Raw genomic sequence first — 12500 nt, forward strand, 5'->3', positions numbered from 1 at the left:
TGGTATCGATGGATTCCTCTCAACCTCTACTGTTCATATATAGTGGAAATAATGCGCGATTCCACCTCCGGACCCCACAATCTGGGTCCCGATAGTAGGGGAGGGCATGAAGTAGATCAGGAAAATTACGAGGTAAAGTGTTACGAAATATCATAAAAATGGTACTGATGGATTCCTCTCAACCTCTACTGTTCATATATAGTAGAAATATTGCGCGATTCCACCCCTGGACCCCACAATCTGGGTCTCTTTTTTTAGGCACTACCTCGTGCTACCTCGTCCTACGTCGGGGCATATTTCGTATGCAAAATCTTAACCCAACTACCTACCTAACTTTGCCTAGGTTTTAATTAAGCCCTAGCCAAGGAGGGGCTTCTCCCCCCCCCCCTGGGCCCACCCTTTTTAGGGCACTTCGTGCAACATGCCTTGTACAAAATACCCCGAGAACCACCATCCTCGCCCTGAAAATCAAACATGGCTGTGTTTACGTATTTCTGGCTTGCGATAAGCTGTGGAATGGAATCTCCCAATGAATTACCTGCATGAGCTGTTATTTTCTCTCGATAGATGGCGCAATATTCCCCATTGTTTACAGTATAATTATACAGTGCCCTCTATTGAGTTTTCACGTCATTATCGGTCGTAGTTTCCTATCCGGAGGCCGCTCATGCGCAGTAATGCGATTGCCGGCTTCGCATAGCATTGAAGTTCAGTTCCGGTAATCATGGCACAGTGTGAGGGGTGCTCCTGGTCGATACACGACTTTATTAGGGATGCATGTGGAGAAAATGACCGCTTGATGAACATTTGCTATGAACACGGTCTTGACCATCGTGAAAAGAACTGCGGCCGCTGCGGTCAGGCCGCACGGTATGACCCGCGGCGGAAGCAGTTCCGATGTGACAAGACCGTGGCGGCCAGGAGACAAAAAAAAAGCGGTGTGGCTGGACTGCCTCGGTGTTTAAGGGCTCCTTTTTCGAGAGGGTACACCTTGATGTTGAAACCTTGTTGGTGTTTGTGAACTACTTCGTCCGGGAGTGTTTCTTAGTTCGGCTCATGTGACATGAGCTTTGACTGGGGCTCGCGACCATTACCGACTGGTCCAGTTTCTGCCGGGAGGTAATGGTTCACTGGGCCCTTGACCAGCAGGGTGTCATCGGGAGCCCTGGGAAATTGTCGAAATAGACGAGAGCAAGTTCGGGCGCCGCAAGTACAACGTCGGAAGAGTGATTGACGGCCAGTGGGTCTTCGGCGGGATCTGCAGGGAGACACGCGATCTTTTCCTCGTCCCGGTAGAGGATCGGACCAGCGAGACTCTCCTTGCAGTAATCAAGGAACGGATCGCCCCTGGGTCGATCATCATCTCCGACTGCTGGAGGGCCTACAACTGTCTCTCTCACGAGGGATACAGACACCTGACCGTCAATCACACTTACAGCTTTGTATATCCCGACACTCGCCCACACCAATACCATCGAGAGGCAGTGGAGGGAAGCGAAAAGAAATGTGCCGTTATGCGGCCGCAAGAAAAAACATTTTATTGGCTACTTGTCAAGGTGCATGTTCCTAATGCACTTCGTTGACCTGAACACCCGATTGCACCACTTCCTGCATGCCGCGGTATAGGCTCCCTCCACCCAGCTACATCAGGCAACCCCCAACACCCCTCACAGGTAAGTAACGAGCTAAGCGCATCTACAGAAATAATCATATGTCATAGTCAGCACGAAGTGCTTTAAGAAAGGGGGGTCCAGGTGGGGGAGGCGAAGCCCACCCTTGGCTAGGGCTAACTTCAAAACTAGGCAAAGTTTGGTAGGTAATTGGTTAAGATTTTGCATACGAAATATGTACCGAAGTAGCACGAAGTGCCTTAAGAAAGGGGGGGTCCAGGGGGGGGGGCGAAGCCCCCCTTGACTAGGTCTAACTTCAAAACTAGGCAAAGTTAGGTAGGTAATTGGTTAAGATTTTGCATACGAAATATGGCCGGAATTCATATTTTACTCCGTAATTTCCCTGATCTACTTCATGCCCTCCCCTACTATCGGGACCCAGATTGTGGGGTCCAGGGGTGAAATCGCGCATTATTTCTACTATATATGAACAGTAGAGGTTGAGATGAATCCATCAGTACCATTTTTATGGTATTTCGTAACATTTTACCCCGTAATTTCCCTGATCTACTTCATGCCCTCCCCTACTATCGGGACCCAGATTGTGGGGTCCAGGGGTGAAATCGCGCATTATTTCTACTATATATGAACAGTAGAGGTTGAGAGGAATCCATCAGTACCATTTTTATTGTATTTCGTTTACCCCGTAATTTCCCTGATCTACTTCATGCCCTCCCCTACTATCGGGACCCAGATTGTGGGGTCCAGGGGTGAAATCGCGCATTATTTCTACTATATATGAACAGTAGAGGTTGAGAGGAATCCATCAGTACCATTTTTATGGTATTTCGTAACATTTTACCCCGTAATTCCCCTGATCTACTTCATGCCCTCCCCTACTATCGGGACCCAGATTGTGGGGTCCGGAGGTGGAATCGCGCATTATTTCCATTATATATGAACAGTAGAGGTTGAGAGGAATCCATCGATACCGCTTTTGTTGTATTTAGCGACGAGGCATTATTCGGAAAATTTACCATATTATGATATATAGGAAGTATCTATAAAGTTCATCTTGCTTTTGCTTGTAATTCTTCCATGTTTTGATGCAAATTAAAGTAGTTACCGTAATTTTAAGAAAGAAAACGATAATTATGTTAAAGAAAATGCTATAGTTTTAGGCATAACTAATGTATTTATAAGAAATACATGAGAATCTGAACTTATCAAGTAAGGATTTAACATTTATAAAAGTTATGATTTTAGGTGCAACTCATAAAATACAAGAAATTATATCATTCTAAAGGGATGAAAGATATATAAAGCTATAATGTAAATTGCGTATTGGTCGTAGTGATAATGGTGATAATAGTGATGATATTGATGAAAATTAAAACAAGAGCAGTATTAATGATAATCATAATCATGCTAATGACGATGATAATAATAACATTAATAATAGGATGATAATAATGATAAATGCAAATAATGATAGCAATGATACTGACAGTGATAGTAATGACAATAGCAGTAGTAATGATAAAAACAACAGTAACAAAAATAATATCAGTAATGATAATAATGATGATGATGTTAATAAAAGTAGTAACGATGATAATGATGATAGTGTTACACCGACCGCCTCATTTTTCTGCCACCATCACCAGGCATGCTAGGCAGACGGCGTGCTAACCACAGGATCGTGGACACAGAACAGCTCCAAGAGGCACCGAACACCACAGCGTCCCATAATGATAACAATAATAAGAATAATTATGAAAGGAAGAAGAACAATATTAATAACAATGACATTGATAATAACAATCACGATGATAACGATAATCACAATGATAATCAACAAGAAGAGGAAGCAGAATAACAATAATGATAAGAGCAATAATAATGATTATGATGAGGATAATGAGAATAATAACAATAACAAAAATAATAACAATAATAATGATGGTAATAATGATAATGATAATAAAGATAATAATAATAGTAATAATAATAATGATAATAATAATAGTAATAATAATAATGGTGATAATGATGATAATAATGATAATAGTAATAACAATAGTAGTAATGATAATTATAATAGCAATAATAGATGATAGATAGATAGACAGTAATGATAACGACTTCTTAGACCATGTAGGACTACCGCACATGCAATCTCAGATATGTCACTTTCCTTTTTGTTGATCGGGATGAAATTCAGGAATAGATTGATTTGAGGAGACAGGATTTTATGAAACATCAACAAGGATAAGTTTGGACAAAATCACAAAATTTAGAAGAAAACGGATAAAGGAGTAATAGTAGATCACATACAACTCCAAACAAATGAAGTGTCTGATAAACTTGGTACTCTGCACTACAAAGTAACTGTTGAAGGTTAGACTCTTTTTTAATGTTGATCAAGAAAAACCGACTTTCTAAGAGAAGCAAAATGGCATTATCAGAATTGATTCTGAGGTGTGTAGACGCCTGCGCGCAGGATCGACTCCGACCGTGGGTTACATAGAAAATCTTGTCTAAGATTTCATTATATAAGTACGTTGACTGAGCAATGACGTGCGTACAAATCTTAATAGTGATAATGTTAATGTTAGGGACAATGATAATAATCATTATGAGAAAAAGAAAGGAAGAGAAACTATTATGAACAGGATGATAACGATAATGTTAATTATAATGATAAAAATACTAGCGATGATGATGGAACTGATAATGTAAATGATGATAGTGATAATAATGATAATGATAATTATCGCAACGGTAGAATAATAATGATGATGTTGATAATCATGGTGACAGTGATAATAATTATTATAGTAGCGGCAATAATTATCATAAGGTTAGTGGTAATATGATAATGATAGTTTTCTTATTAATAATAACGACAATAATAATAGTACTACTACTAATAACGATGATGATGATGATAGTGATAAAAATATTGATAATGTTGGTAATGATAATGATAACAACTATGACGGTGATGATAATGATAATAGTAATAATGAAGAGAAAAATATAAAGACGATCATAATGATAATGATGGTGATATAATGATAATGATAGTGAAGATGATGATAGATATCAATGATTAAAATAATAAGAATAGTGACACTAACAATAGTAATGATAATGACACTCATGAGAATATTCATCATACAAATAATGATGATATGTGAAGGACTCTTTTTTTATCAAATGTATGAAACATAACCTGAAAAGCCAGTACAGTACAGTATATCGAACAGTATATAAACAATCTAGTAAGGAAAATACATGAAACAACAATAAAATGCACTGCAACATGTGTATTCCAATAACCTCTTCTGAAATAGACTAATTAATTAACCTTTAGTTGAGAAAATTATTGAGTAGATAATTAAATGAAATCAAATATAAGTGGTGCATGATCAAAACGCAGGGAATGTGTTAAGGATTTTATAAAATTGTGGTACGATTTTTTCATGAAAAACGTAGGGATGCTATAAGCCTTTGGCTTTTCAACAAATATCAAGTTTACTTTATAGTATTTAATAAATTTCAGGAATCTAAAGCTCCTGTGTTTCTATTATTAAATTATTTTATGCATAACTATACGCAGTTAATGTTCACTAATTTTACAGCTGACATTCTTAATGATAATGAAGACGTTATTCCTGAATATTCGGCAAGAGTCGCTGAGTCAAATCAGAACATGCACATATCAATGCTTGAAATTTAATATTTAACTACCCCGCATTGATACTGTAAAAAGCGTAATAAAATTTAGCTACTTCACAACATAATAATTACAATTTTTTTCTATAAACAACGCAAGATATAACTATCATACTAGTTTCAGTCTCTCGCTTGTCAGAGCGAATCAACGAACCCCACGTGGTTTGAATCACTCCGAGAAAAGTTTCCAATTTCCATGATTTTCAGGTAAATATCACACAATATTTGGTTTGGTAGGGAATAACTTTTGTGATGAATTTCGATCAATTCCTTGCAAATTACTCATTAACCCCCTCCCCCCCTCTTCTCTCTCAATGCGAGAATGAATAGAAGGCAGAGTGTAATGGAGAAAAATTGAATTATATATTTCCTCTATCCTAGTGTTCTTTTATAACATTATTGTTGTTATATTTATTTATTTAGTTTTACTTTATCCGCTATGCCCTCGCAAATGAGAGAGATAACTTATGTAGCAAATCGTTAAACATTGAAACACGTCATTTTTTCAAAAGCATTTTAGGTTAGTCGAGTTTTTATGGAGTGACGCCACTGTGAAGGCACTATGTGTGTAAATTTACACATACACACTCACTCACTCTCACTCATTCACTCACTCACACACGCGCGCGTGCATATGTGTGTATGTTCCCGTGTGTGTGTCCGTAAAAACTTACATGTAAGTTTTTCTCGTTCTCTGTTATTTCTGTCTCATAAGACCGCCGTTCTATCAGTGTTTTTATGGGATGATGGCAATAGAGAAAGTAAGACAAAGAAGGGAAAGAGATAGAAGGAGAGGAGGAAAGAGAGAGAGGGAAACTAGACTAGACTGAAAAACGTCAGTGTGTAGTCAAATCGTATGAAGGGTTAGCTGTGCTATATTGAGTAAATTTTGATGTATATTAAAGATCCACTAAATAGCTTATATAATCCCAAGTTATTTCCCCGCGCGCTTCGTATCAGCGTGAAGGATATCTTGTTTCAGCTGTCTACTTTTTTCCATTTTCGGTGTGAGATTTATCCTCCTTTTTGATGTCGCTTCCCTAGTCTTTGTTTTAATCTTGCAACACCGCCTTTGGTGAAGTTAGCCTGGACACTTGATGGCTGATTCATATAAGTTGTATCTACAGACTCTGTAAGTCAGCTGACGATAAACCCCAGAATTGCTTACAGGTTTCTCCTCCTGCTCCCTCTGGCGGTCGTGGGATCGGTCCAGCAAGCACAGCCAGAGAGCTCTCCGTCGGGGCCGACCGAAAGCGTTAACCAGCAGGACCTTGACGTCGACAAGCAGGACGGCTCCCCCGAGCAAACAGTCATTCCAGCTCAAGTCTTCTTGGAGCGACTCCCGATTTACGAGATGAAAAATTTAGCTCGCGCAAAACACACTACTGGCAACGGGAAAGACACTCGTGAGCGCGAGGAGCAGGGCCAGGAGCAGGGCCAGGAGCAGGGCGAAAGGCGCACCCATGACCGTAAGAAGTTCATTCTATTTCTGAATGTCAACCGCACTCAGGAGACTCGCCAACACCCGGTCTGCTACACCTGTATGTGTTCGCAGGAATGTCCTGCGGCGAGCAAGGCAGAGGCAAATCAGTCTCACACCAATGTCTTTGTCCTTGCGGAGGACTGGCTTAAGGGCAGCAGGGAACGAGGCGGCAAGGAGGACAAGGTCAGATCCGGCAGGTGCAGAGGCAGGGAGAACAAGGTCAGATCCGGCAGGTGCAGAGGCAGGGAGAACAAGGTCAGATCCGGCAGGCGCAGAGGCAAGAAGAACAAGGTCAGATCCAGCTGCCGCAGAGGCAAGAAAAATTAAGTCAAATCTCGCAAGCGCAGAGGCCAGCGCAAACACAAGCAAAATAATGAAGAACGCAAGGGCGCGGGTAGTTCAACAGGGAATTGCATATGCAACACGAGTTTCACACGAGTTGTAGAGCAACAAAATATGGATAACAGCCAGTTTGATTTTCGTAGATGGCACATGACAAAAGCCAGAATACTTTTTGTTAAGTAGATGGAATGCCAAGTATACCAAGGACTTCTTTATTAAAATCTAGGTATGTGTTGAATTGACAAACATAACCTATGAAACTAGGCAATATGTGGTATTTTATTTTTTTTCCATTTTCCACTTGCAGTTCAAAATATGTGCAACCTTTAAGGAAATTCATCATACATACATAGCAGTTTAATTGTATGATGTGTTTGGTTTGTAATAATATATGATTTTTTTCATGTCGAGTTTTATATCCCATGTCACTGGAAAACGATGATGATGAAAACAATAGGTCTAACAAAAAAAAAAAAAAAATTGCACTGGATTTTGTATAATGTTGAAATTAATTACACTTGCGTATGTTCCACAACTGCCATTGGTATAAAGTGTATGCAGACTGTGCATATCAGAAATTCATATTAAAGTATGCTTTTATAAGCTCAATAAGCAGCACGTGTTTACGTGTATATATATATATATACATATATATATATATATATATATATATATATATATATATATATATATATATATATATACATATATGTATATATATATATATATACTATTTATATGTGTGTGCACGCGCGCGCGCGTGTGTGTGTGTGTGTGTGTGCATGTATGTATATGTATATATGTATATATACATATGCATATATGTATATATGTATATATGTATGTATATACATATATACATACATATATATATATATATATATATATATATGTACGTATGTATATGTGTGTGTATGTGTTTGTGTGCATATATACATACATATATATATATATATATATATATATATATATATATATATATATATATATATATATGTGTGTGTATGTATATACGCACACACATACACACACACACACATACACACACACACACACACACACACACACACACACACACACACACACACACACACACACACATATATATATATATATATATATATATATATATATATATATATATATATATATATATATATATATATATACATGTATACATGTATATTTATATATGTACAGACACACACACACATATGTATATATATATGTATATATATATATATATGTATATTCCTATGTGTGTTTTTATGCATATATCAACACACCATATCTAATCCATGAACATTTCAACTGCAAATCATTCGTACTGTCGATGGACCCGCCCCCAAACACCTCCTGAGACCGTTCGTGGATGCGCTCGCCTTCCCTTCCGCGAACGACCCGACGTCAACACAGGCATGAGATAGAACAGCTGATGGTGAGAGGGAATCGAATAATTATCTCAGGCGAGCGCATGCACACGTGACATCAGTTCTTATCTGTATGATGTGGTCCTCATTTGCATATATAGGTTTCTGAAATGTGTAACGTTTCTCGATTTCGTTGAGTTAAGAGTGAAATTCCATTTTGGAATGATATTTTAATAATTTGTATTTTGACATTTCCCTTAAATTTTAAGAATAGTTCGAAGTGCTTGATTGATATGTCATTGATGTTAGTAGCCATATCAGGTAGCTTGGAGTGGTAGATGGTTTGCAGGGCCAAGTCCAATTTTATGTCAATATTGTAGTCGAGTAACACCAACAACAATGGGTATAGTAGTAGGATGACTTTAACTACCATATTAACATAAAATTACAGTAGTAGAAACAAACTTATTCGTCATAGGTGATTTTGAACATCTGTAATTTAATCTTATTGTCATTTATTACTTTATCTTTTAGTTACTTATAGCTGTACTTGTTTAGCAATACATAAATCATTTTCAAGTTTTTTTTTTTCCTGTTTCTGTTTTGATCAGTTACTTTATATGAATATGTCGAAGTCTTAGTCTGATATATCAGTGTAACAGTATGTTCGGGGTATTTGGATGTTATAAGAACCTTATCAGTTCACATGAAAGTATGTTACTAAGCACTGAAATGTAGATGATTAAATGTTCTGTAATTAAATGTGGTTACTGACTGGTAACTATTAATCATTTGTTTTCCAGGTGTCAGTAAAGGATACACTGCAAGTATGAGATTAATCGCAGTAACATTTCCAATGAAATGCACAGTTACCAAGGTATCTTGGGTATCACTGCTGATTGTGCTGAGTTTAACAACACTCAGCCTGGGTAGCGAAAAGTGTCAAGGTGAAAAGGACGCAGAAGCCAAGCCTGATGGAAGTGATAGCAGTACATGTGGCTGTGCAGCAACTAGCAGACAAAAGAGTGAAAATCCAGACTCTTCCATTACCAAAGAAGACCCAGAAGAATTGCCGAGTTTCAAATACACTTCAGAAGCCAACACAGTGCCAAGCATACCCAATATCCACTCTATGGTTAAGATTCCTGGAGGAGAGTTCATCATGGGGACAAATGACCCAATATTCGAAGCTGATGGGGAACATCCAGCAAGAAGAGTTGAGGTCAACGACTTTTACATGGACATCTATGAAGTCTCAAATTCAGCTTTTGAATTATTTGTTAAAGCTACTGGTTATAAGACAGAGGTGATTATTTTGATCTTGTTGGGGGGGGAGGGGGGTTATTGATATAAGGCTTTTTTTCTTTTTTTTTGTAAAAAAACAATTCTAAAATGGTTATTGCGCTTGTTAAAGCAAGAAAAAATTAATGAAGCAACATCAACAACTTAATAGTGTCCTTTGTTTGTTTACAGGCAGAGAACTTTGGAGATTCCTTTGTGCTGGAAGGAGAAGTGTCAGAGGCCATTAAGTCCACCCTGACCAATGCTGTGGCTGCTGCCCCCTGGTGGGTTCCTGTGAAAGGTGCTGACTGGCGACACCCAGAGGGCCCAGATTCCAACATTTCAGGTGCAATAGCTTTTTGGGCTTCCCATTTAAGATTATGTTTTACAATAAGTTGCATATTTTTTCATGTAATGGTTAGGTTATGTACTTTCTTATCATCATAATTTGATTTACAGAAGATTGCTAAAGGCTTGAAAAGCCTCTAAGAAAATATACTGTGATTTTTGTTGGTGTTTTATAAAAGTATGTGAATGTAATACAAAGATGTAACTGGGATTTATGATTTTACCTTGTAAAATTCAACAGACTGCATGGACCATCCAGTTGTACATGTGTCCTGGAACGATGCAGTAGCTTACTGCAAATGGATGGACAAAAGGCTGCCAACTGAGGCCGAGTGGGAAAGAGCATGTCGGGCAGGAAAGAGGGAGAGACTTTTCCCGTGGGGCAACAAGTTCACTCCAAAGAACGAATTCAGGTGCAGAATTATTTGCTTTTCATTTACATACTTTTGTATGTTTTAATTAATCTTCGTTTTTTTCTTAACTTTTATACTTTTATACTTTATCAGCATGTCTAAAAGCAAATAATCTAATGAGAATTAAGAAGGAATCTCTATATTCTTCTCAGAGCCAACATATGGCAAGGGGAGTTCCCAAATGTTGACTCGGGTGAGGACGGTTATCCTGGTCGCTGCCCTGTCACAGCCTTCCCCACAAATGACTTTGGGCTCAAGAATATAGTGGGCAATGTATGGGAGTGGACAGCTGACTGGTGGGAAATCTCTCATTCACCTGAACGGAAAGTTGACCCAGTAGGTGGTGTTGGGCCTTGTCAGTTTTTAGTTACCATTCTTCTGGTATATATGATGAACATTTTCTTCCAATAAAATACCTGTCCTGTGTATTAAAAGTCAGAATATGCTGGATATGCAAGGCAGGGATTAGAAATTAAATAATCAACTTTAAATTTCCTTAGGGTTATATTTTATATCTCATTCATTGAGATTTTTTTTTTTTTTTTTTTTTTTTTTTTTTTTTAATTAAAGAACTGAAGAATGATGTACACTTGAATTTGACATTGTACTTAATTTGGTATAGTCTTACCCATTTTATAGTAACTGTAAGCACTACTTTGCCTCTCATTGGGTGCGTAACTTTAGCATTGGGTGTCAATTGAGTCTTGACAATTGGGCATCTAAGATATGTCACTTATATAATTAGAAGTGTGGTAATTAATTTTATTTTTTATTTTATTTCTCTGTTGTAGTTTTTATATGAATCAAGACTTCATGAACAGAAATTTACTTGTTTGGTACTCACTGATTATGTGGTGGAATGAAATTATATATTCTTTACATTATTTATTTATATATTGAATAGTTAGCTATAAATGTCTTTATTTGAGCACTGTACCAGAAAGTTGCATTTAAAGTTTAGTGTCCAACACTTGATCACTAAATTTATCTCACATTTACGTATCTCTTATCATTACCTAAGACAGAATGAGGAAATTGATATATTCATTTAGTTATTTTCAAATGTAGATAATTGATATATAATTAGTTTCTACATGGTTTTCAATTTATATTATAGTAATTTACATAATGGGGAAGACAAATAGTTTACATAAACATTATTCTCATTGCAGCGAGGACCAAAATCGGGAGACGACAAGGTGAAAAAAGGAGGCTCTTACATGTGCACAAAGGAATACTGTTACAGGTGAGTAATCATTTGCAATGTGAAAGTTATTTCAAGGCAAAGCAAAAGCTTTTTGGAGAGGACTATGTAAGATTCTTTTCTTTTTAATTTTTATTTATCTTTTTTCTTTATGGCAGATTAGGTTGATTACACATATTCTAATTTGCTTTTTTCATGAAAAACTGAGTAACAAAAAATAAAAGAGGTATGACAGTTGTTTTGGAACCAATATTTTATAGAAATTATTTTGATAATAAGAACATAATTCATATAACAATCTTACATAGCACTGTCAAATTTTTAATCAAAGCTAATAATAGGGAGAGTTTTTATGCCTTCAACACTCTCTTTCAGGTATAGGTGTGCTGCTCGAAGCCAGAACACACCTGACAGTTCAGCAGGCAACTTAGGGTTCAGATGCGCTTCCAGTCGGTTGCCTGATTACATCAACGAGGAATAGATATTGTTGAGACAGAATTTGTAGGACTTTGCCTTTAGTAGTTTTATGGTTCTCCATTAGTGCCTGAATTAAGAGTTTATATTTATATGGTTTTGTTTTTTCTATAATGTCTCAATATTTGGCCACAAGGAATATTTTTGCTAATCATGTCACATGAACTGAGTTTGATTTAACTGAAGAGAAAAATAAAGTTAAATCATAGTAAGATAATTTTTTCATCTCTACCT

General features: G+C 37.1%; 2 protein-coding genes and 1 pseudogene across 9 annotated transcripts in view; all 3 read left to right on the plus strand.

The window, feature by feature from the left end:
* Window positions 1-724: 724 nt before the first annotated feature.
* LOC147469400 (uncharacterized) lies at window positions 725-1626 on the plus strand (annotated as a pseudogene).
* A 3793-nt stretch (window positions 1627-5419) lies between these two features.
* Window positions 5420-7580, plus strand: LOC122257861 (uncharacterized). The gene is made up of 2 exons (XM_043023373.2): window positions 5420-5558; window positions 6522-7580. The coding sequence occupies exons 1-2, from the start codon at window positions 5548-5550 to the stop codon at window positions 7159-7161; spliced, it is 651 nt and encodes a 216-aa protein (XP_042879307.2). The 5' UTR covers window positions 5420-5547; the 3' UTR covers window positions 7162-7580.
* An 885-nt stretch (window positions 7581-8465) lies between these two features.
* The window catches only part of LOC122257862 (formylglycine-generating enzyme), a 6636-nt gene continuing 2601 nt past the window's right edge, over window positions 8466-12500 (plus strand). Inside the window, exons 1-7 of one of the 8 annotated variants that reach the window (XM_043023376.2) lie at window positions 8466-8614; window positions 9350-9852; window positions 10020-10173; window positions 10417-10588; window positions 10741-10924; window positions 11761-11834; window positions 12168-12500. The exon at window positions 12168-12500 is cut by the window's right edge and continues 2601 nt beyond it. In XM_043023376.2, the coding sequence (XP_042879310.2) occupies window positions 9376-9852; window positions 10020-10173; window positions 10417-10588; window positions 10741-10924; window positions 11761-11834; window positions 12168-12273 (1167 nt within the window). In that variant the 5' untranslated portion in view covers window positions 8466-8614; window positions 9350-9375 and the 3' untranslated portion in view covers window positions 12274-12500. The other 7 variants (XM_043023375.2, XM_086549909.1, XM_043023374.2 and 4 more) reach the window with 7 other exon arrangements.

Source organism: Penaeus japonicus, unplaced genomic scaffold (genome assembly GCF_977035675.1).
Source record: "Penaeus japonicus unplaced genomic scaffold, GWHDUDI00000001_assembly GWHDUDI00000022, whole genome shotgun sequence".
Classification (NCBI taxonomy): domain Eukaryota; kingdom Metazoa; phylum Arthropoda; class Malacostraca; order Decapoda; family Penaeidae; genus Penaeus; species Penaeus japonicus.